The 25,770-nt window shown below is 35.7% G+C and overlaps 1 protein-coding gene across 1 annotated transcript in view; it reads left to right on the top strand.

The window, feature by feature from the left end:
* LOC118190533 (QRFP-like peptide receptor) overlaps positions 1-25,770 on the top strand; it is a 390,283-nt gene that overhangs the window by 312,991 nt on the left and 51,522 nt on the right. The window contains exon 2 of the mRNA XM_085806919.1: positions 22,651-23,011. Coding sequence (XP_085663045.1) covers positions 22,651-23,011 — 361 coding nt within the window. The remainder of the gene's footprint in view (positions 1-22,650; positions 23,012-25,770) is intronic.

Genomic DNA, 25,770 nt, shown 5'->3' with positions numbered 1-25,770 from the left:
AGAAGTAGTCAAGTTCAAAGAAGAGTCCCAAACTCTAATGTTTTCAGGAGGTTTTGACCTTAGAGAGGGTGGACTGCTGCACCATTCAAAGATAGAAGCATGACTTCCTATCAGAAGATCATTCCAACTCTGGGACTCTCATGTGACAACGAGAATGATGAAATCGATTGCAATTTAAGCTCTTTGACATTTTTGGAGAGTGCCCACACGAAACGATCTCTTCTGTCAGTCTCACAGAGGATATTCGACCCCATCAGATTTACAAATCCAACCACGTTAATTCCAAAATTCATTCTGCAAAAAACATGGAAGATGAAACTTTCCTGCGATGAAAATCTTCCACAAGGTATAGAAAGATAATTTCAGGCTTGGCTCAAAAGACTACCCTTCTTGAATTATTGTAAAATTTCAAGAAGACTTGTGATTGGACACTTCGATGACTGCTCTATCTCTCTACATTGTTTTAGTGATGCTAGTAAGGTATCTTATGCAGCATACATTTTCTTACGTGCATATTTTGAGGGCTAAACTTCAGTACAATTGGTATTATGTAAATCAAGAGTAGCGCCTGCCAAAGAAGTAACTATTCCCAGATTAGAGTTGCTTGGAGCATTTATAGCTACTCGGCTGTACCGTCAAGTCATTGACGCTCTTAAATTGACAAAGTGCCAAGAGTACTTTTGGAGAGACTCGTCTGTAGTTCTGACATGGATCAAAAAAGACTCCCACTGGAGTGTCCCACTGGCCAATCGTGTAGCTGAAATAAGGAGATGACAAATCCGGACGACTGGCATTACGTACCAAGCTAAATCAATCCAGCTGATCTTCCCTTTAGAGGGTGCGATGCCAAAATGTTGCTACAGAGCAGATGGTGGTAGGGGCCGAATTGGCTTAAACAGGAGCCGGAGAAATGGCCTCTCTCTGAAGATTCAGAACTAGAAACTGATTAAAGTACAGTTAATTCAGAAAAAAGGAATAATGTGGTTTCTAGCGTTTCCTGTAGAATCCCAAACTTCACAGAAACATTCACTCCATTTTCTGGATATTATAAAAATGTGAGAGTATTAGTTTGGATCTTTAGATTTCTTAACAACAGTCGCAATAGAAAAAACGAAAAATTTAATAAGGAATTAACCTCAGAAGAAGTGAGTTTTGCAGAGAAAAAGTTGTTATATTTAATCCAAGCCGAAAACTTTCGGAATACTGATGGAAAAAAATTGAAAGGGATGATTACATTTAAGGATGACTTTGGACTTCTTCGAGTAAAAACCAAACTAATTTTAAGTGACGAAGACGAAAACTTTAAGTGTCCTATTCTATTGCCAGGGAACCATGCACTAGTTCATCGCCTAATAGAACAGAAACATCGGCCACTGCAGCATGCAGGTACAGGGACCTTGATCTGCAACTTGCGAGAAGATTATTGGATTGTCGGTGTGAGACCTCTTGTGAAGAGAATTCGTTCAAAGTGTGTTATTTGAAAAAGATTCAAAGGCAAAGCTGTTCAACCACCAGTTGCACCCTTACCAAAGGACCGCATTAAATATGCTGGAGCTTTTGAGGTCACTGGCATCGATTTGGCTGGCCCATTGTATGTATTGTCTGGCGAAAAAGCATGGATTGTGATTTTTACTTGTGCGATCTCTCGTGCTGTGCACTTTGAATTGACGAAATCTTTATCAGCAGATTCAGTTATAATGGCACTCCGAAGATTCATTGCAAGAAGGGGTAGAATAAGCATCTTATATACTGACAATGGTACCAACTTTGTAGGAACGAATAATGCACTAAACGAACTTGACTGGGAAAAAATAATGGAGTTCTCAACAATTGAGAAGATTAAATGGAAGTTTAATCCTCCAACCGAGGCCTGGTGGGGAGGATTTTGGGAGAGGTTGGAACGAATGGTAAAAGAACTTTTAAGACGAGTTTTGGGCTCTAAAGGCATACAAAAAAGTGAAAAACATTCTCCAACTAATTCTAATATATTTTTTTATTCAGATCTCTTTCTGATTTTGCAAAACAGTTCTTATAAATCATGCTTCAACGGCTTAACGTGATTTACAGGACTAAACTTAGAATAGAAGTTGTCATCGAACAACATTTATATTTGAGGCTACAGCATTAAAATATTAAAACTGGTCATCAATATGCATTTTATGCGAAGAAAATATTTTTTCAATATACGTTTTGAATTTTACGTTTTTTGCGTTGTTGAGTTTAATGGTCATTCATATTTCATAAAACTAAACAAATCATCTCATTTCTTGAACAAGGTTCCAATGTAATAACCAGCACAGATGCTAGTGATATATAGACAAAGCAGTAGAGGTGCATGTCCCTCTATTCTTTTTCGAATGACATTACGTTTCCTAACGCGAGAGTTAATATAATACGGACGAAAATCATTTAAAAGATTTCCTTTATGTCCTGTTGGCTGTGTCTCAGCTTCAGAATGTTGCAAAGATACATCGGTAAAAAGAACAGTCTTATTTTGTTCTTCACTCTCTTTTAATTTTAGTTATGTGTATTCATTGGCTACCGCGCTTACACGAAGAACATCAAGTGGTACCAATCTCTCTCGCCATCATCTTTGACGTCTAGAAGAGGTGTCTTGAGTCTTTCAAAATTAATTTCAGTGGGATTGATGTCTTCGTCTTCCGTATTGAAGATTCCTTTCGTTTGTTAACATTTGAAATCGTATTTAAAAGCAATCCTTGCCCTGAATCCTTCGGTTTGTTGTGTCTTCCGGTATAGCCAATATTGTCACTTGAAATATTCTCATGGTTTTGGCCGTCGATGATATTATCGCCAGAATCTAGCAATATATTTGAACCTCCGTGAGCGAAGTTTAGTTTCATTTTTACTGTCTCGCTTCTTAAAAAGTCATTTCCACTATCCGGTGTAAACTGACTAGCGTGAGTGGAATCCATTCTGTAGAATCCTGTGGATACTCCAGCTAAATTGCTATCATCTTGTATGTGCATATTTCTACTAATTGTGTCGATGTTCTTCTCGCATTTCTCCAGGGGTTTCTTACATTCTGTATCAGATTCGGTCTTAGCGGAGGTCCCATTTTCTATGCATTGATTAAAAGGCACTTCACAATTTACAGAATCTATAACGGCGACTTCTTCTGATTCAGTAGAGTCATATCCATGGCATGAATTATTCTCCAGTTCTTCTTCATTCGTAACTTTTTCATCATAGTAAGGTACTTCATTGTAAATTTCATGTATGGTGTTTTCTTTAATCGTTGCAAATACGCTTTCTTCAAAACATTCATACTTGTCCTTTGGAAAAATTTGACTGTTTGCATAAGTATCAGTTTCATCACATTCTGTATGTAGATATTTTACATTAATGGCATGCAGTCGATTCGTATTTCTAATGTTGATGCTGCTCATGCTTATCTCGGTCATGCGTGAATGGATTCATACATTGGATACTTTTATTTTCATTCGAAATTGGATGTTCCGTATATCGCCCGAGTGTTTCTCTGTTAAGGCTTCTTCTACTATCATTTGCATCAGCATCAATTAGATTAATCCATTTTTCACTTTCATCACTTTTCGTTTCGTTCACCGAGAGTATTTTCACCAAATTTTTTTCCTTTTCATTAACATTAGAATTTTCGAGAGAGATACTTCTTTTTTGATTATATACATGACATTCAGTCCAAAAATCAGAACGTTCAATAGCGGTTTTTCGTTTAATACATTTTTTAGTTGGCGACATTGATAGGTCCATAATATTACGTTCTACATCAGAATATCTAATTAGAATATCATTGTCTTGCAAATTGTATGCAATGATTTTATTACTTGCATAAAATAATACAAAAATAATTGTTATATAAAAGAATATAACCATTCAACTTGCCTGCAATCCAAGATAGGTAAAAGCAAATACCGCAATCGTTGTTGGTATCAAGGAAGAAAATGTTAAAAATATTTTACGCAGCAGTCCACGCATTATGTACTGCAATCGCCGTTTTGCGGCTCACTCACACCACCTAAAAGCGTTTTTCAATTATAAAATAGCTTATCTCTAAAGCTTTAAATTAGCAAACAAAATCACTTTCTGAAAGCAGTTCACTCCAGAAACGAAATAAAACTTTTACTTGAAGTGAATCGTTCAGATTGGATTTCCAACACTGCTGGTCTCTTTGTTACGTAATAAGACTGTTGCTTGTTTAAGAATAGACTTCCTTAACAATGTAAGAGGTTGTTAGAAACTGTATGGAATAATCCTTTTGATAAAAAAGGGCAATGTACTGTATAAATATCCCTTTTGATTTGTTGGAGCCTTTTATGCATGATAAACAAATATTTTAATGTCTTCTTTTTAAGATTGTATTGTTACGCTGAAATTTTCAGTGCTGAACTGCATAAATTTGGAATATTACCTGTGACCGCGAAATTAAAAGTTACCGAGATTATGAAATTTTAATTTAAGAGGCAGGAGTAGAAACTTATTTCACATTCACTGATGTAGTATTTTACAAAGTTTTCCTAGGCAACGGAAATAGAAAAAAATCTCTTTTATTAAAATATAGCAAAATTTGAAAAAAAAATTAAGGAATCGGACTGTATTTTTTTACTCTTTCATTGAATTCTAAAATATGTATTTTAAAAAAGTCAACGATTTCAAAGCGAACAGTGGAAATACTGTAAAGAATAAACCATTTTTATCTCCAGCGCGAAAGCGATTTTATTTATCGGAAATCCTAAAGATATATTTTAAGCCTAAAAGCTCTGGAAACATGTATGTCTGTGTAAATAAAAAAAAGCGCCCCTTTGAGCATTATATAAAATCTCGAAGCTTTCAAATGTGCTTATTATTCTATCTTATTCAATACTAATAAATCTATTTTAATATAGAAATATTATTAAAATTGAGATCTTTCCTGCTATCAATACCGCCCTATTTCAGTATTTTATCCCCATATTCTTTACCTCCTTTTTGAAAATTTTTTCGATAGAATATTTATGTCTCAGTAATGGCCGTGTGTTTAATACCACTGAATACTAGAAGTTCGACCTGTATTCGATCCTAGGCGAAAGGGTTGGCTGCATTGTTAGTTTTAGTGGTTTTGATCATATGTAACGTAACTATTAGCCGATTTCTCTTAGAAAGTTTCCCACGAAGGCGTCTACCTCGCAAACAGATAGCAGTATTGTTCTTGGCAGCACTCAAATAACCTATAGAACATTATATCTTTCTATAACAGCTATACTGCTGTTGTAAATAACCCTATAAGGTGTTTCTTCCCACTACTTGACATGCCTTCATGGTGTGGTGGTCTGCACACTGGACGAGTATTCCAGAGATCCGCGGTTCGATTCCCGGAGAAGGCGTTGCTCATTTTTCATGGCTCCTGTTTCCAAAATACCTAATTTCTAAATTCCAAAATACCTCTACAGTGGCGCCCGAACTAAAAGGGTGTTGGATGATGATTCTCCTCACCCAGGATTTGGCGAATGGGACCTCTAAAAACCCCAGTCGCCCTTTAAAAGGGGGAGTATATAAGGTATTTGTCCCGCCTTCTTGGCATGTCTTCGTGGTGTGCTGGTATGCCCGGTGCGTGCAGTCCGTGGTTCAATTCCCGGCGAATACTTTGCTCATTTTTCATCTTTCCTGCTTTAAAAGTATCTAATGTCTCTACAACCCTCCTGACATGAGCATATTCTAGATAATTAGACGTAGTCTAATTATTTAGTCTACAAATGGTTCATCGTCAGGAAGGTGTTGGCTAAGGTCTTAAGCATCTTATATATGACAGTACGAATTTGCCCACATCCCTCCCATTTTGATGGAAGGCACTCCGAGAGACGGATGCGTAAAGACATAAGTAATTTCTACCGATTTTTCGGCGCTTACATGATGTATAAATTTATATTTTTCAGATCATTTTGGTCAAATTTAATATTCTTACACGTACAAAAAATGAGTTACTAAATACGTTAGAGCATTGCCATGTTTAGCGGTTCTACGTTATGAGCTTTTTGATAAAATTGGCTCTGCCAGTCTGAAGTTGAATGACTCCCCTTAGAAATATTTCTCATTAACTGAGAAACTCTGCACAACACAATTCAATTGACAAAGGACAGTAAACGAATCATTCCTTCAAGATAGTTTTGCACTTAATGTTAACGAATAAAAGACTGATTAAACAAAAAAATTTTTGAAAGAATGATTAATTTTTCCCTCTCAGTTTTCTAAGATTTTCTTCAATAATAATTAAATATGGGCGAATGAAAGTGCAGAAGACTAATTCATAATTCGATAATAATTGCAAGGTATCGATTAAGGTGCACATTTTAATTCGTATTATTTAACAATAAGAATAAAATGCACTATATAACTAATACCGTTCCACAGAAGATATCACTTATTAAAAAATTATATAACGTTTACGTAACACAATTTCAATAGTTAATGGTTCAGCAGATAATGCAAAGCAATAGCATCTCAGTAAATTTGAGTATCCTTCGATTATTTGCAAGTGACGGTCTCGGCATGTCTATTTTCTAAGAGATAGGTTTAACTCGCACGGTAGTGCATGTTTGTTGCGGAATCATCTCATGATGCGGATGAAAATGGATGCTAAGTGAAGAATTGTTGTTTCTTGAGCCACTGCTGGGTTTGTGACCTTATAACTGCATCTGTTGACCGGTCGAACCGGCACGATCATTACGTCGATCTTTTTGTTAATACGTGGTTTATTTGGACTCCAGATTACCATACTTTCATTAATTCTGGGGATTTTACACAAATTAATCAGTTGCAATGTTGTAAGGTTTATCTTAATTTTCTAACAGTTAATTTTGAGTTTAAGTTACTTTCCTATCTTCCTTAATTTCATCTTACAACTTCCGGCCAGAACGTATTTTCAGAATTGCGGTTGGGTGCAAATGAGGAGAAGTACTTAACTGTGAAATTCTACTGACTTCGTTAGAGAGCTAGAGACTCGGAGTAAGCGCGTTTGCCTTTTTAGGCTACTCCCTCTCTTAAGCTATCATTACGCTCGGCCGTACTTTAGGCTCTTGATAACTTCGCCGTTAGTTAGCATTAAGGGGCCAACTCTGTTAGAATCTTAATAGCTTCGGCTATATCATTTTAGTTAAGTTTTATTTCTTAGTTTCCTGAGGTCAAGCCCGAGTGGAGGCTTTATCGTAACTCCAAGCAGGAGTCGTCTGTTAAGCTTTACTTGGAATAATAATAAAGGGTAATTAACCCTTCTGTTCTCAGTCTACTTCTCGAGTTTCTGTTCTCTGTCTACTGAACTAAAGCGATTATTCGCTTAGTTCTTAAGGTTCCTCAACTTAAGCTGTAGATTAAAGCACAGGAATCTTACAAAGTCCATAGAACTATTTGATGTTAAGAAACTGAAGAAACTCGCAATAAGGCGACTGGGGAAGACGAAATACATTCCGAAATCCTGATGGGTATGAATTATCGACCACCACCTTTTTAATTCGAGTTCTAGCCACTGAGTCATTTTAGAATTTTTCGATGTCAGAAACTGAAGAAATTCGCATTGCCGTGGCCGAGATTCAAAATTCTGGACCTCCGGAATACGTCTCAAGCGTACTTGCAGTTACACCACGAAGGTACGTGGAGAAGGGGGAGAAAATAACTTATATATATATATACCCTTTTAAAGAGCGACTGTGAATGAAAGGACCCAATCGTCAAATCCAGTGGTGACGAATTATCGTACACCACCTTTTAGTTCGGGAGCCACTTGTAGAGTATTTAAAAATTTTTTGAAGCAAAGAAATCATCGCCGGGACTCGAACTCCGAATCTCCCGAATACGCATCGGACGTGTTCCAGTTACGTTACGAAAGCAGGCGTAAAGGAGGAAAAGAATGCACACTATATAATTTTTAAGTCAACCATATCTCTGTCCGCATAGATTTCGTGTGATTTTACTCTATTATATTCATTTCCCCCTAAATCTAAAACCGTTGAAGGAACTTTTATTTCAGACTTAAAACTCCTTTCAGTTTTCCTTTTAAGATACATCAAAAGGAACTAAATATCATCATTCATATCTATGACGGAGATATCTGTTTTTCTTTGTAAATTCACCAGTTAGGTGACGATCGAAAGAACCGAAACTACTGCCTTTTTTCGCTCATCCTTTTTTTCGCGGCTATTTAGACGTGGAGAAGTGCAATAAGACGGCTGTGAACTGAAGAAGAATGTTCATCTTTCATAGTACTTTCTTTTTCATTTCACACCTTTAATCTTTTCAGCCTTGGTTAAATTAAGCCAGCATTTAATCTAGGAAACAGTAAGGAACAACTTCTAATAATTTTCTTCTGTACTAATTCAGAAGTCAAACAACAAAAATCAGCGTTATATTTACAAAATTTTCACAGGACTAGTTTCGATGGTTTTACCGAACCACCATCCTCAGCTGCAAAACCGCAAATGAACAAGATAGGAAATAATGATTAGATAAGATAAGAAAGCCTGGACAGGAATAAGCAAGTGGCGCCATCTGTTGGTGAAACCAGAACTAAAACATAATTTCTTTAAAGGCCGAAGGCAAATTTGGATTGGAATTAGGATCGTTAACTAGAACAGAAAGATTTTTATGAATGTGAAATGCCTCTAGAAAATCCAGTTCTCCAATGGAAGATGTTTTTTGAATAATTTTGGCAGCAGAAAAATTGAAAGTGTGGTTTTCGGACCAACAATGTTGAGCAACAGAAGACTTCTGTGTTTCCTTTTTTCTAACATATGCCTCATGTTCCTTGACGCGAAATTTTAAGGCTCTCTTAGTTTGGCCAATGTAAATTAAACCACACTGGCAAGGATTCCTATAAATACCCCAGGAATTCATATCCGGAATGTGGTCCTTAAGTATGGAACTCGGAATTTTATTGATGGGAGAATAAACAACCCGAAAGTTAAATTTCTGCAAAATATGTGCAAATTTATAGCTAATTGATGGAAAGAAGGGAATGACAACAGAATTTTTATAATCTCCTAAAACAAGAGTGTGCCTTTTAGTGTGTGGAGATGAGAATTTTTTAACTGCTTGATTAATACTGTTGGGTGGAAAGCCCCTGTCGATAGCTATTGCTTTTAAATAATTTAGTTCTTCATCGAGGGCTAGTTTGGAGGAGCAAACTTGAAGAGCACGGAAAACATAGGAATAAAATGAAGCTAACTTTTGTTTATTCGGATGACAGGATTTCTTCTGTAGTCTTAACCCTTTCACATAACATTGGATGATGCCTCTCTTTTTATGATATACTTCCTGGTATACACGTACAGATCTGCACCTACGTTGCTCCATTATACACAGAAAATATTTAAACTTTTATTTTCTACTTGCATCCCTTTATGCGACTAACCCATCAGCCGGTGATACGCTCATACGTACCAACCTGGAAGTTTGATCCGCTTTAGAAAACGCAGTTTTAGTATCATTCATTAGGATAAAAATACACACATTAAGATACTTCCCTAATCAAATATTTGACAAAATAAAAATTTACATGTTCCGCGAAAATTTACTTTGCTTCCAAGATCTTTTCATTTCCTTTCACGCGAAATAAAACACGGAGGTATTAAACAGCTACCCAGGGTGTTGTATTTTATGTTCCAGAATGCTGGTAGTAAAACTTCAAAACTACCAACTTAAGGATGCAAATTTCACATATCCTAGCGTAATGAAGTGTTTATGCCTTTGCTATCTCTGTTCTGCTGAAATCTCCGTGGTAAACTACTAATTAATTAATTTCCCGGATTCCCAGTACAGTTACAACTAGTGATCCAACTATGACCGTGAGTCCTTTTGATCCTTAGTTCTGCTGACAATAGGAACAGAAATGCACAGCCATTCACTTCTCCGGCCAAGCAGCCTGAAAAGTTTTCAAATTTCCAAAGACTCTTCTTCCAAACTGTACCTCTCTTTTCTAAATACCTCAGCTAATTCTCTTTTTCTTTTCCGTAATATGCATTTAAATTTACTTATGTTGAATGAAGCGGAATTTCAAAGAAATGCGTATTCAAATTAGAAGTATGCAGTTAAATTTATAGAAGAAATAATTAAATTAAAAGTGTGCATGTTCTCGAAAGGAACGAAAACAATAGTTTGATTTTAACACAGAAAAGCTTCCTTACTTTACGTATAGCCAATAGAGTGAAAACAACCTCACAAATATAAAAATCATTTACTAACTGAGAATTTAATTCGTGCTCTGCAGAATTACTTAACTCATTCACTCTGGACGTATCTAATTGATGTATCTGTTAAAACCCAGGCCATCTAAAAGTAGTTTGAAAATTTTCATATCGTTAAATTTCGAATAATTATAAATAGATTATACTCGTAATTATTTTTCGTAAACTATGTTTTCTGTGCTATATTCTTATAGTTTTAAATGTATTCTACTGCTACAACTAGCATTTTATTTCAGTATTTTTTTTTAAAGTGTAACAAATGACATCAGTCACTCCTCGATTCAGTCGGGTGCTCCAGAAGTTGCTCGAACTGAAAATCCACACAGAATGTTTGACACTCAGAAGCTATTAATGTGATACTTGACCGATAGTATAAAAATGTGATTATAATGCATTTTTGAAGGCATGGCTGTTTTCAACCATATTCTTAAAGCAAGCTAAAGAAAAGGAACTGTTATTGTTATGAAACTTTTAATATTGTTTATTTGATAGGCCCGCAATGGCTATGTACACCTTGCACAAAAAAAAAGGGACACTTCTATATCTCCCGTTGTACTGAGCGCCGCCTGAGATAACCACTCACCTGACATTTTTGTAAAAGTCTTACAGTGTTAATAATCATCCTGGAAGAAGAGATTTCTTCCGAATAAAAATATAAATATAAATATTATATGGGCATACAAGACCTGTGTATAAGCTTAGATATGTTAATTACAAACATTGTCTTGTACAAGTTACATAAAATCATGACAGTTATGTGCACATCTAAACATTATCTGAACCACACCCGCAGATGACCGGTATATTGCCTTACAGGCCAGAAGAAACAGGCGGCAGACAGCGGGAGAAATCGCTAGACACACGACACAGGCGACTGGACAACCGATATCGCGTTTTACCGTGGCCAGAAGACTGCACGGTGGTGGTCTGTTTGCACGACGCCTTTTACGGTGTGTACCTCTAACGCCTGCCCATTGGAGAAGGCGTTCTCTGTGAAACACCGGAATTGGAGAGACAATGAATGGGGACGTGTACTCTTTACAGATGAGAGCAGATTCAGTCTGAGCAGCGATTCTCATCGCATACTCATCTGGAGAGTGCGGGGAAGCCGCAGTCATCCCTCGAACATCTTTGAAAGGGACAGGTATGGAGGTGGCGGTGTTCTCGTTTGGGGAGGCATCATGCTTGGTAGTCGTACAGACCTTCACATCTTCGACGCAGGTTCAATCAACGGGACCCGTTATTGTAACGAGATTCTTCTTCCATATGTGCGTCTTTTTAGAGGCGCTATGGGTCCGCAGTTCCTTTTCATGGACGACAATGCACCATGTCATCGCACAGTAGCTGCCAAACAGCTCTTAGAGAGTGAGGATATTGAACGTATGGATTGGCCGGCACGATCTCCGAATCTCAATCCCATCGAGCATGTATGGGATTTTCTAGGCAGACGCATGGCAGCTCGTACCTTACCACCAGTAACGATTCCGGAGCTTCGATTGGCGCTGCATGACGAATGGGCAGCAATGCCTCAACAACTCATTGACACCCTCATTGTCAGCATGGGCAGACGCTGTGAAACCTGCCTAGCAGTCAGGGGAGATCATATCCCCTATTAAAGACCGGATGTTTCTTGCTGGACACCCATCACAGGGATGTTTCGGCCTTCAGTCGCATTGCGCTCCATGCTACTTTTTCAATAAAGCTTCTTTTTATCCCTCTGATTTCTCTTTTAGTAAGTGTTGCTTACATTACTCATGTCCTTACGTATTGGGGATCTTACGGTATTAAATCTGTTGATTTGGAAAGCTTTTGTACAAAGTTATATTGAAAAAACCGTCTTGTCCATAATTTTTACACACCAGTGTATCTGTGTTAGCTTCACTCTTTAGCTTTGCTTTGTATTTATCGTTCTTAGCAGTTGTAACTGCTGACTGTACTCGGTGATGTTGTTAAGAGCTGTATGAATATTTTTGTGGAAAGTTGCAGAACTATGAAATGTTTCTTTGGTAAAATAAAATTTATCAAGGTATCATCGATTTTGTATGCATACAATCTATTATGAATCCATACGCAAGCAACATTATTAAAGCTGATATATTTCATTCATGGCTTGTAAAAGATAAATTTGATATAATGTATGTCTCCGTATATTTAATAAATATTCGGATGCTAATTTTTTCCTAAGTTTTCAGTAATATTAAAAACTTCTTTTTTATATTGAAAAGTTCGAAAGTTGTTTCAGCTCTTCTTCAGAATAAAGATTTAAGTTAAACCGATCATGAAATGTACTATAACGCTTAATAATATTAAATATAATTTATGAACTATAGCGACACGGACGCCTTTTATTTTAGACTCATTTCTAAATTTCATATTTTGTTATTTTCTTTTTTTATCCCCTTAAGGAAGCATCCACAACGGAAACTTAACTGCTACGCTTTTGATTGCTACTTATCGGAATATTCAAGCAAATTTTTTCTTGCTTTTATTGCAGATAAATTATTGCTTGAAATCAGTCGTTAGTATAAGTTCATACTCAATAAAAAATACTTCAAAGAAGCAGACAATGAACCTAAGTGGAATTATAACTTTACAACACTCTTCGCTGTGGGATTTTTTAACCTGCGTAGGTAATGGAATGCCTTCAGCTAGTAGATATTTTTTAAAATATGTGACGTTGTTAAGACCTTATTTTATTCTAACCAATTATTTTTAATTTCAGACACTTTCCTTTCCCTTCTGATTTCAGTTTCCTGCCTGAACGTAAATTTTAATGACGTAGTATGTAAATCTAAGTGAGTTCGGAATCAATATTTAAGCAGCGGTTTTAAGGGTAGTATTAGGAGAGTTAGTTCTGAATTGATGTTGCGTGTTTGAAATAACTTTGCACGTGAATAGTTGGTGTTAGCCACCCTCTTCAGATTATATCGATCTTCAAGGTTAGGCCTTGCGGAGTGCAGCCGATTTAGCGGTTTAGATAAATAAAGAACCAATCGTTAGCTCATCTCACTTTATTGTGATTTTATATTTTTATTTCCTGTTCAATTACTTAGCCACAACAAATGGTGGTAATTGTGAGCCCCGAGTGAGTGCAAATCTGTATTAAGCTTAGTTCAAATAAAAAAGTTATTTAAATCTTCTTGTTTATTATTATAACTATTATTTGTTCTTCAAGACATAGCGGGAATTCGCTACTCAGTTTTTTTCATTAGAGTCTACCATTGGATGATCCCAAAAGGAACAAGGGAACTCTACGATGTGAAGACAGATGCTTGAACGAAATTTTAAATTTTCAAGATATTAAACTTATCTAAGGCATTTCATCAAAAGCAAGATAAATATAAAAATAAATACGAGAGATAAATATAATAAAAGAAAAGAAAGATAAATGTTTTCAAAATTCAAAAAATAAAATAAAATTTAGTGACTATAATAAGTGAAATTTATATTTTTTCTTAATCGAAAAAGCATTTTTTATACCCTTATTATTTTTATTAGTATGACTGAAATCGAAAAATGATTTAAAGCATCGAAAAGTAGCTAACCACAGTTTGCGCAAATTAATTCCCTTCACGTGATTAAACTAAAGTTTTTAATTCTAAATTCAAAAGGAAAGTTGCGAGATAGCACTAGAGGAAGAGAGAGTCCTGGGACTCAAGAATTATGGAATGATAATTTTTGCGACGCTAAGCGTCATGAATTAACAGAAAAAAGTATACTTCCTTTCGCCTTAAGATCAGATTTTCTTGGATATTTCACAAGTGCACATCAGCGCAGCCACTAAGGGAGGGGTTTCGAAAATGGATCAATGAGCTGCTATTGCTTTTGGGTGACGCTAAATCTTCGTGCATGTGAGAGTATGTTGTTTACTTTTTAATTTGCATTTGTTTCGCAGTTATAAATATATGGCGTAATAGTAGAAATCCTGTAGTGCTTTCGTTTTCTGAGTTTAATTAATAGCTGACATATCACTTTCGAGATTTTTATAACGCATTAATATTGGGATTGATGTTCACGGATATGTGGATTAAGAAAATTCAAGTGTATATTTTTTTTAATTGAAATGAAAATGACTGAAAGTGTTACAATGCATCTAGTGTTTTCTTATTTCAGTGCTTGCATTCTTTTGATTTTTAAAGTGTGAGATTCAGAATACATATAATCTGATTATACCCAGTGTTAAAATTAAAAGTTATATCTGAATAAATTAAATATACTCGTGAATAAGATAAATTCACTTTGCTTGATGAGTATTTCTTGAGTAGACAGTGCACTTAAGAGTGAGAAGTTATTAAATGTGAATTTTAACACACTAAATGTATACGAATGCTAATTAGTAAATTTCACTTTGAATAAAGTTCTGCATTGGTTATTATTTTAGATCATCTTTTTCATATAGACTGCGATAAAAAGTGCTGACTTCTTTTTACATATATAATTGGTGTCAATATTTTTCTCATACACATAGTTTTATATAAAGATTGCATCTGCGCTCAGATGTTTATCACATATTTCTTTCTTTATCTTACTTACCACTTATTAAGTAATATTTCACATCGATATTTTTGCGAAGTATCTAACATGTGTTTGTATTTATTTCAACCAGGTAGTGAAATCTTCATAATTGCCTCTATTTGATCTAACTTCGCAATGAAAAGTTTCAGAAGCAATCGATGATGCTTTAATTATTTTTTACAGTAAATTGCTTGGCAGAATATTTTCAACCATCTTGCTTAAATCTTAAAGTACGCGAAAGGTGATGTGACATGAGAGAAATATTACTGGATGCTCATTGGTCCATCCTAAAAGCCACTCCCTCGGTGGCTACGCAGGTGTGCACTTGTGAAATATGCAATTTTCTTGCAATATGGGATTTTTACCTTGTTACTATAGGATTTATTCTTAGTTCTCATTTCAGATTTTACCATTCACAGCAAACCCGCTGAGCTTTACATGAAATTCTTTTATAGCCAGTCAAATTTTTGACGAAACTGAAGAAGAGGTGCCAAGATTTAAAATTGTTTCTAATTTAAAAATATTCTGTAACTTTTATACATCAACAGCCTTTAAAACTGCTGTTTTTTAATATATTTTGGCGATACCTGTTTGAGCACAGTCCGATCCGTTGTAAATTCTGTTTGTAATTTCTGTTTGTAATTCTCAGGATATTGTTTATAAACATAAGAATGTCAAAAATTACGAATAGATTTTAAAAAAAGCTTTAGGATTCGATATAATTAACAAATGAAGAACTGTACATAAAAATGTAAAAAAATTATTTGACCTTGAGTTCCCTCCCTTCCTTTTTTTTTAGCTCAAAAGTGGATTGAGTCTTGAAGGGGGATTCTACGTCGAATTCACTTTTGATTCGAGTTGCCATCCGGCAAGATAGCTACTTTTCAAATAAGGTATATTTCGATGATATCAGAGATCACCTGACTTATGTGTAGCAAATGTAAACAAACAAGATCATTCTTCCTCTTCTCCTGTTGCGGAATGTTGTGGAATTGATGCATCTGTTGTGGAATAACAAACTAAGCTATTTGAAAGCAATAGATGCAGCTCTTGAAAATATTCTTACCATGAAATTCAGTTCAATAGGAACGTCGCAAAATAATTTTAAAATGAGCATCTCTTTAGTATTTCCGATACACAGTTCCGCGCGCTGGAGATAAAAGGGTTCCTTCTCCTCCGCAGAGTGTTGCCATTGCTCGCTTTTAAATCATGGAGTTTGTTATTCAAAAATTCGTTAAAAGTTTTACAATTATGAAATCGATCATAAAACAAATTCCAAATTTCTAATTTAGTCTTCCACATGCCTATATTCGTAGGAGGATGACGTCATTCAAAATTTGATGGCTGTAGGTACCGTTGTTTTATCAAAATGCGAGAAATATGCCTACATTTATACAGATTTTTCATTATTTAATTTCTTCAAATATACTGCAGGACTCTAACATTTGGTGGCAACAGTCTGAAAAGTGAAACGAACATTTATAGTGATTCAACGCAAAATCGCAAAACGAAAACAATAGTCCTTCAGGGACAAAGCCTATTGGACTAATAATGAATTTAAGTCGTATAGCTAATTAAAAATATTCAAAATTTTCATAGAATGACGTAATATATTTTCTATTACTTATTTCATATTTTATTAAACTTATATTTCTCCCGCCTTCTTAGTATGCCTTTGTGGTATAGTTGTCAGCACATTCGACGCGTATTCGAAAGGTCCGTGGTTCGAGTGCACTGCTCGTTTTTCATCTCGTCTGCTTTCAAAAAAATACCTAATATCTCTACAAACTTTAATTAATTTTGAATAACAAGCTCGACGATTTGAAAGAGAGCAGTAGCAAAACTGAACAGAATAAAACATTTTTATCTTCAAAGCGTGAGACAGTCTATTCGAAATACTAAAGATATGCTGTTTTTAAATATTTTGTGACTTTGCTGTTGAATTGAATTTTATGTAACGTAAATGCAAAGAACGCGATATTTAATAAAAGCAAAAGGAAAGTTTTGACAGTCATCCAACTAAGAAATCTGAACATTGATATGATGACTGAGAAATACATGAAAAATGGAAAAATGCATGCAAAAACTTAACTCTGCATCCAGAACTCTAAACATAATATGCTATGCTTTTAAAATTTTTTTTGATTTTCCTGATTTAGTATTATGCCATAAGTGCGAAGAAAACTGAAGGTAATAATAAAGCTAAAAAGGCAAAGAAAGGGAAGGGGTTAATAGGCCTGAGCGCAACAACAGACTGGTAGACTGCGAGCTCTGCAAAAACGTAAAAATCTTAACAAAGCCTGCCTTTTGGGCGATCCTTAACATCTTAAACCCTTCAATTTTTTTTTTTTTTTTTTTTTTTTTTTTTTTCAAATTTGAAATTTATTTATGCAATTAATATACCATAAATGCTGAAAACAGCCGCAATTTTCCTAACAGCTGCAAACGGCTCCGAAACCGCACCATGACCAACCATACCGAGCTTAATTTTCTGTCAGTGATCCTGAATATAGATTAGAAAAGAGGTATGAATAGTTTAGATGTTGGGATAGATTAAAATCACTGCACTGTTTAAAGTAGCTGACTAATCTGGTTAATAGAATTAGTTATATTACGTTATTCATTCTAAATTTATGCTAGTCTTTAGAAAACAATCTTTATATCTACTCAAGAAGAAAAACGAATTCTTCATAGTTCTGCTGCACAGTAAAACGACAAGCAAACATTCTAAAAATCCAGTTAGATACAGACCAACTTTCTGTCAGATATAACTAAAATATTTGAACGAATAGTCATGAAGAGAATTTGTTGTCAAAACATTGCGTTAAAACCTGTCCAGTTTCTTAATCACTGAAGATGAAACCATGCATTAAGTCACTAAAGTATAAACATGGATGGGAGTTAATACGAAAGAAAATAGTTGTAGCCACATTTGCTGAAATCATGAAAGCATTTAATGAGGTTTAACACAAAGTTTTTTTATAATGAGTTAATCAACATTAATGCTTCTCAAGCAGTAACCCATCTCTAATAGAATATTAATAGATTTCCATCTATTTGCCGTATTTAATATTATCTTAATATCCAACCGGGAATTCGCAAAGATTAAACTCGTAATCCTTCACCTTTCAATTTATGTGTAATGATATGCTTATGCTACGCCAGTTTGCAATGGACTTTTAATATTTTTACTGGCTTTTCATAAAGGTAAATATAAAAACTTCGCTTTGGAACTTCTACAAATCAAATGAATCGAACTCACCAGTACTTTATATTTTATTACTCAAAGATGAGGAGAAAAGTAAAAATAAAAATAAAAAATAGACGTCTGCTATTCCTTAGTGAATTCTCAGTACGATCGGTTTATTTCAGCTGCTTCAAAAGTGGCATGCATTTTTCATGAAAAGGTGTTGGTTACAAAGAAAAGATACTCGTATCAATTTCAATTTATTCATGTATTTTTCAGTTCAGACAAGCATTATAAGAAATGTTGCAAGAATTATTTTTCAAAAAATATTTATAAACCGCATTCTTTTATACTACAATTTGGTATTAAAGTAATTTTCTAGTCCTGGACTTCAACTATTTACATGAGTTATAATTTTCAAAATTATTGATAATCCAGAACATTTGTTTAAATGACCCATGCAATAAACTGGATGAACACAAGACCAGTCAAAACTAGCTGTGACCTTCACTTTGTTATATTTAAAATGACACTTTAACAATATAAAATGATTTTTAAATAATTGGAGATACTTATCTTTGGTATCATTGATTTTAATATTATCTTTGGCTATCATTTCAATTGATGAAATTTCTTTTAAGTGGGATTTTACTTTATAGAAATGGTTGGTTTATTACACTTCATCTGATACACATATGGATTTTAAGTCACCTACAAAATTCCAAATGCCTTAATACCTGAGACTCTAAATCTCGCAGTATGTGGCTGCAATTTCGCCAGTATATAATACACTGAATACCAATAAGTATTTGGACGACTGTGATAGAAAAGAAAAACTAACTTTATTCAAAATCAATAGTTGGTAGAGCCTCCACGAGAGGTAATTACAGCGTGGACCCTCCAGGGCATATTTTCCACAAGTCTTTGTATGACAGCTAGTGGTATTTTCTTCCACTCGGCTTGGAGAAGACATAGAAGTTCCTTCACCGATTTTGCACGGGTAGTGCACCCCTGAATTCGGCGATGCAACTCGTCCCAGAGGTTCTTGATAGGGTTCAGGTCTGGACTCTGGGCATTCCATTCGATGAACTCCATTGGCACCATACCAAGCCTTGGTTAACGTCGAAACATGACAACTGGCATTGTCGTCCTGAAAGTAACAGGGGTCCAACCCATAAAACTGCGACAACGTAGGAAGCACATTGTCATCCAAAATAGTGCAGCAGGCATCAGAGTTGAGCTTACCGTGAATGGGGAGCAAGGGTTCCAGCCCATACCAAAAGAAACACTCCCAGACCATAATTCCACCTCCGCCGAAATTGACTGTTGGCACAATGCATTCTGACAGGAGACGTTCTCCAGGTAGACGCCAGACCCAGACCCTGCCATCCGAACGGTACACGGTGAATCTTGATTCGTCACTCTAAAGAACACGTTTCCACTGATCTACGGTCCAATTTCAATGTGTTTTGACCACATTAACCGAGCAGCGCGGTTGGACTTTGTGATCATAGGCTTATGGGCAGCAGCACGACCATGAAAACCAAGCAGATGTGCTTCCTTACGGATGGTATTCATTGAAACAATACTCCCGGATGCCTGTTGAAACTCCTCGCGGATGAGGGCCATCGGTTGGGTGCGGTTCTTCCGAATTTCTGTGGACAGCACTGGTCGGTCTCTATCTCCCAGTTTCGTTGGTCTGCCGACTCGGGGCACATTCCGACAATCTTCGCTCACCTTCCACTTCTTAATAACATAGGCCACTGTCGATTTTGGGTACTTCAGATCGCTAGATATGTCCCTTAAGGATCGGCCACATTTTTTATACCCGATAATTATACCTTTCTCGAAATCAGAGAGCTCCGAACTGCGAGGCATCTTGCATGCGACTAAAGCCGATGCTGTTTCCTACATGATATATACCGGCGGAGTCCTTGATGTACCTTAGGACCGCAGATATCGTCATTTGCATAGGTGTCCAAATACTTATTGGTAGTCAGTCTATACTTCTGCACCCATGTGAATTCTTTGCTACTCATTTGCAAAGTCCAAATTTCCTAATTCTTTTGGACGCTTTTTGTAAAGGTATTGGGAAGCGAGGATGATAATTATATGCACGATATTAAACACATATTGTTGCGAAACGCCCAGCTTCGGTAAGATAGCTTCCCCGCAAAGCGAGTTTAGAGTTGCCATAAAATGGCGAGGAAACGCAGGGTAGCTAGATTTTTCCCAAAATCGCCCATTTGGCGACCAAATTTGCGATATGCCATAGACGGAGCGAGAACAGTCTAGAACGAATTATTACCGGTTTTCCCGAGAATGTTCTCGAATGTCAAAAGCTATAAATACCCTGCCTGTACGCGGAATAGCAGTTTTATCGTGAAGAGTATCTTAAGTATATTGAGTTCAGTAATTTCAGAAATTTGAATTGAAAGATTAGCTTGAAAGCGATTGACCGAGTCGGGACCTGTACTTTAGTCCTTAAGTCTGAAGGCTGTGTTGCTGATTGTTTCAGCGCGTTTGTCGTAGTTTTTCGACAGTTGTAGACGTGTCTTTGAAACTCTCCTGTGTGTGACTGACGAATAAATTGTGCTTGGATTCTTCATCAAGTGTTGTCCCCAATCACTCCATATCCATTAACCCGTAGAACGCAACAATATATATTACAATATATATTCATATTCCACTACTGCATGCCACATATATTCTCGAAATGCATTGAAATTCGAAAGTCGATATGATGCAGATCTTTCTTCATGAAAGAGAGTATTCTCACTTCATGATGTTTATGCCGGGGGGGGGCATTTCGGGCGACTTCTGCTTGAAAGAGTTAAAAGACTTAACGCATAGTAACGCAATCCTGTTAGACGTAGCTCAGTTTCTATCTTGAAGATCACGGTGTATGTTCCAAGATTTGAATACAGACTGAAATCTCTCTGTAACATATTGATATGTGTGTTATTTGAATACAGCAAAGCACTCCAGAGTGAGCACTGCCAGAGGTGAGAGAGCCTTCATGGCAAACGTTTTAGGGAAACTGGCCCGTATTCATGTTACACATGGGGAAAACACGAAAACCAACTACGCAACCAGCCTGTTCGCAGGTTCGAACCCAGGATGAAGTACCAGTATTTATTGGTTTTAACCACGCGGCCACTGGTGGAGATTTCGGCATTAGCCATGCTGCTGAAAAAGTTAAGAAAGCACACCACTTAGTCTCAGCTTGCTAAATTTATACTTCTTTGGCAAGTGCTGGGCTGAGTTATTGGTACTTACATATAACCCCGTCGACCTCTAGAGGAAATGGTAACTATCGCCAATTGCCAATCATTACCGCAGAACGCGAAAGGACACGTTCGTCTATAACTAGCGCTAAATCGCGCTAATTGGCTGTTCGACAGGCTAACACATAAGAAATATTTGTTAGATTTCCTTTCTCAGTTTTTTTATTTAAGCAAAAAAAAAGAAGTTTGAATTCAAGGAATGTGAACTAATATGGTAAAATTTTCTTTCTCCTTTAACTAGAAAGAAATCCTTTAACTTTCTTTCTCCTTTAACTAGAAGTTTCATATGAACTATACATAAAAGCCTTTTTTAAATTTACATGACTTTAATCAAATACACTGAAAAGTAAAAGAAGAAACAAAAAAGGAAAGAAAAAGTAGAAGTATTAGCTATTAACCACTTGCGCTACGACTAAACTTCACGGTTGCGGTGCCGTGCGCTACAATACAACAAGCGGTAAAGTGTCTCATTTACGCCGCTCCGCGTCTGCTGTGTGTGCGTGTGATTATGGCAAAGCCTCGAGGGCCATCTGCCTAAGGGGTGGGATGCCTTAGTGGAGGACGTTCTAAGGAAAACTGGCTCGTATACACGTTACACATGGAGAAAGCCACGAAAACGCCCATGCAGCCAGCCCATTCGCGGGATTCGAACTTCGAACCGAACTACCAGTGTTCAGCGACTTTACCGCTCGGCCGCTGGTAGGCCCGCGTCTTCGAGTGCAATCCAGAACTGTAACTCGAGAAATAAACAATCTCGTTGTTAGGTGATGTGTGCACCACGTTATTTTTATTTTTGCGCGCGGTTTCAGACAAAAGCATCTCGACGTGCGTGGGCACGTCTTTTTAGCGCAAGTGGATAATAACATTCTTCGTCATATGTGACTGAAAATAAAAATTTGAGGTTGCTAAAAGGGAAAGAAAAAGAAAAAAAAAGAAGCATTAACTATTAATAACATCATATGTGACTAAAAATAAAATTGCGAGGTTGCTCAAGCCATATTTATGGCCATATTTAAATGATAATTATGAGATTATTATATTTGAAATTCAACAATTTAATGGAAATGTTATAAACTACAAAGTGACCTTGTAAGATTACTTTTTTTGTATACAAAATTTGGAGAACATATATGTTTAAATTTGTAAAACATAAAAAATATCGTGCATTCGCTTACGTAATGAAGTAGTTTATTCCATTACTTAAGAAAACCTGAAAATTATTTTTCACGAATATGAATTTTTGTAGTTTAGGGCAGAAATTTGCTGCAATATTTATTAACTTTTTTTTTTCAATTTCTACATCCAATTGTTTTAACTCTTTAAACGTGTTGTTTTTGTATAACAAAATTGTATTTAATTTATATTAGTTAATATATAAAAATTATGGATAACAGAATGAACAAATTCATTCTAACTCAAAACTGTCTTATTTCGGATATCATTTCTTCCTTAGATATATGGCCATTCTTCATCCGCTGGAATCTCGAATGCAGCAGACCAAAGCTCGTGCAAAGAGGATCCTATTTGTGGTGTGGATACTCCCATGCTGTGTGGCCGCCCCTTTCCTTTACCCTTCGGAAGCATACAGCAATACACTGCATAGCCAGTATGGAGTAATTTCCAGGCTCACATGCTTTATAATGCTGCCTGAGAATTTCAGGCGCGCATACTATACATTCTTGTTTGCTTTCATCTACATACTCCCTCTCTCTTTCATCGCCGGTACCTGCTTTCAGGTTGCCAGATGCCTCTTAAAAGACATTCCTGTTCACAGACAAGGAAGTATCCGACGACAGGAAGCTAACAGAAGGAAGGTAAAGTATATTTCCTTAAATTATTATACAAATATTTTGCATGTTTTGCTTCTACTAAAAGCACATTTATTAATTCACACACTTAGGATTTCAATTAAAAATACATCGCTTACAGAACCGGCATTCAAAACTAGGGAATATTATTTCTCAGTTTGCAAAACGAAGTTATACCTTAAAAAAGTGTGTACATGATCCACCTAACAGCAAAAATGGAATATGTGTAAAATACAAAACTTCTGTTAACTTCTTTTTTAAAAGAAAATGTGATATCCACACTTTTTAATTGATAATTCCGCAAGATTTGTGTGTTTAAATATAAAAAATATGAAGTGGTATCTTGAGAAACAGGTGCTTAACATACGAGTTTTTTTTTGAGATACGAGGTCCAGTCCGAGGATAGGACTAGTTTTGGAGCTGACTTACTAGTCAAACTTTGAGGTACGGACTAGCGTCGGTGATGTCACAGCAGTTGGCGAGTGCAAAACTTAACTTTGAAGGATTTAGATCTGAATAGGAAGTGCTAGAGGAGACTGGGAGTCATAAAACGTCCATGGGCCTGGAAGTGGATGACGGAGATACCAAACAGCCTCTCACCGCACAATGCAAGAACTGACGATGGAAGAGTGGATGGAACTACAGACGCAGCAAACAAATGAAATTTCTTCAAAAGACTGTAGAGGAAACAGAAGAGCAGGAGGTTATCTCCTCAAGTGAGATAAATTATGAGTTGGGAATGTGGGAGAAAATTTCAGACTTTGTTGACAAGAAACACCCTGAAAAGATGGCAACTGGCCGTGCAGCGAGACTATTTGATGACACTTGCTTAACTCATTTCAGAAACATTCTGAAACGAAAAAAGAAACAAAGCTCTTTGGACAGGTTTCTACTGAAACATCCTTCAAATGGTGCTTTGCCATAATTAAATACACCAACACCATCCTTCAAATGAAAATGACGGAAGCATGGCAAAAAAGGAAAGAATAACTGAAGAAGAAAATAATGTTAAACAAAAATGAAGAGGAAAAATTAATACGTATGTCATACGCTAATCTGTTCTTTAAATTAGCGTTTAAAGGGTTTTATTTTAAAATGTTAAATCATTAGGCTTTATTATGTTTATATCAGTTATTTCTTATTTGGCATTCTGTCTCTAATCCTCATCGAATTTCGCAGTACTTCACCGTTCTTTAGAACTACTAGTATTGAGAAAACGTTGATGCGACGGCAAGCTACCACCATCTCAGCTGGCCTCTACTCTGTTCATGGTCGCAAGATCTTTTTTCACCACACTTCTTCATTTTCAAGCGTTCATTTCGATCGTAGATTTGATGACGCTGCCCACTTGTTGCAAGACCGTTGCGTTGTTTTTAGCATTGTTGTTTTTAGCATTGTTTGCCGTTCGTTGCCCTTTTTCAAGTTGACCTGGTTTTTTATTCCCCAACTTTCGGAAATGAAAAAATAGCCCAACACTGAAAGAAACCAAAGAAAATAGCTCCAGACAAAATAGCCCAAAACCAAACAGCCGGTTAAAAAATAGCCTAAATCAAAAGCTTCTGAATTCGGTCACGCGAACAGGCTTTAAATTGTTTAGTATCTAAATATACGCATGCGATATAAAAGAGTGCTACGACCTATGCATAAATTAGTAATTATATCGTACACGAAATATATTATAAATAAATAAAAAAAATCTGAAAGGTTTCAGATTTTACATTACATCCAAAGGGACTTTTTTAACATTTTATGTGTTACCTTTATTTATTAAATATCATGTTCTTCGTCTTAAACCATAAAATGCAATTCAACAATAATATCGCAAAATTCAACACTAAATTATCTTTTATTAGGTTTTATTAAAAAAAACTAATTATTATTTTATAATTATTTTAAATTTTGTGTGTTAGTAGTTATTTTTTATTTTGATTATATATAGTATTTTTTCATTATAAATATACCCTTTTCGGTGCTATTCGGTTTTGAGGGCCGTTAAAAATCGCCAAACTATTGTTGATGCCAGTGCTGCCAAAAATAATTGCGGCAACCCTAACGCAAGAAAGGAAGTATAACAGTAAATAACTATCTAAGATTGATATTTTAATTTAGATGAAAGGTTAATTTCATATAATACATTTTTATTATTATAATTTATATAAAAAAGGCTAAACATGACTGAAGGGAAGCATAACCTCCTCGGTTCCCTTGTATCACATGTGATACAAAAGTTTCATAATTTTTTGTGAAGGCTGAGCTGCAAAAACAAATTTGGGACCGGTTGTATCACATAAGATACAAAGTGAAATACCTCATATATTTTCCTCGTTTAGTCAACACATGGCAGTACTTGTCCATGATAGCGATTTCTAGTAGCATCTCTGAATCCAAACAAAATGTCTGCACGTCGTCGAAGTAAGTATTTTCTTCTTATTTATATACAAATATTAAACTATTTTTAAAATATGCTTTCTCTTTGTATATGTACGTTTTACTAGTTAACAGCAAAAAAAGAAATTTTTACTGATATATTAAAACATAATGACTTGTGAAATTTGTTTGTATCACTTGTGATACAATGGGACCCAATCACTTATGAACACACTTTTTAAGTCAATTTTGTTTTAATTTTTAGTTATATTTTGGGGGGATTTGAAGATTGATAGAAGTATTTCTTGAATTCAAATCTTTAGTTGAGGTGTTTGCATTCCATTTTACCCATTTTTTCCTGATACTTTTTTATTTAATAAGTATTTTTTTTCAGTGAA

Source organism: Stegodyphus dumicola, chromosome 12 (assembly GCF_044657685.1).
Source record: "Stegodyphus dumicola isolate Sdum_Otavi_A_Nest chromosome 12, ASM4465768v1".
Classification (NCBI taxonomy): domain Eukaryota; kingdom Metazoa; phylum Arthropoda; class Arachnida; order Araneae; family Eresidae; genus Stegodyphus; species Stegodyphus dumicola.
Note: the sequence above shows the minus strand (reverse complement) of the source record. Positions and strands in the feature narration are given on the sequence as shown.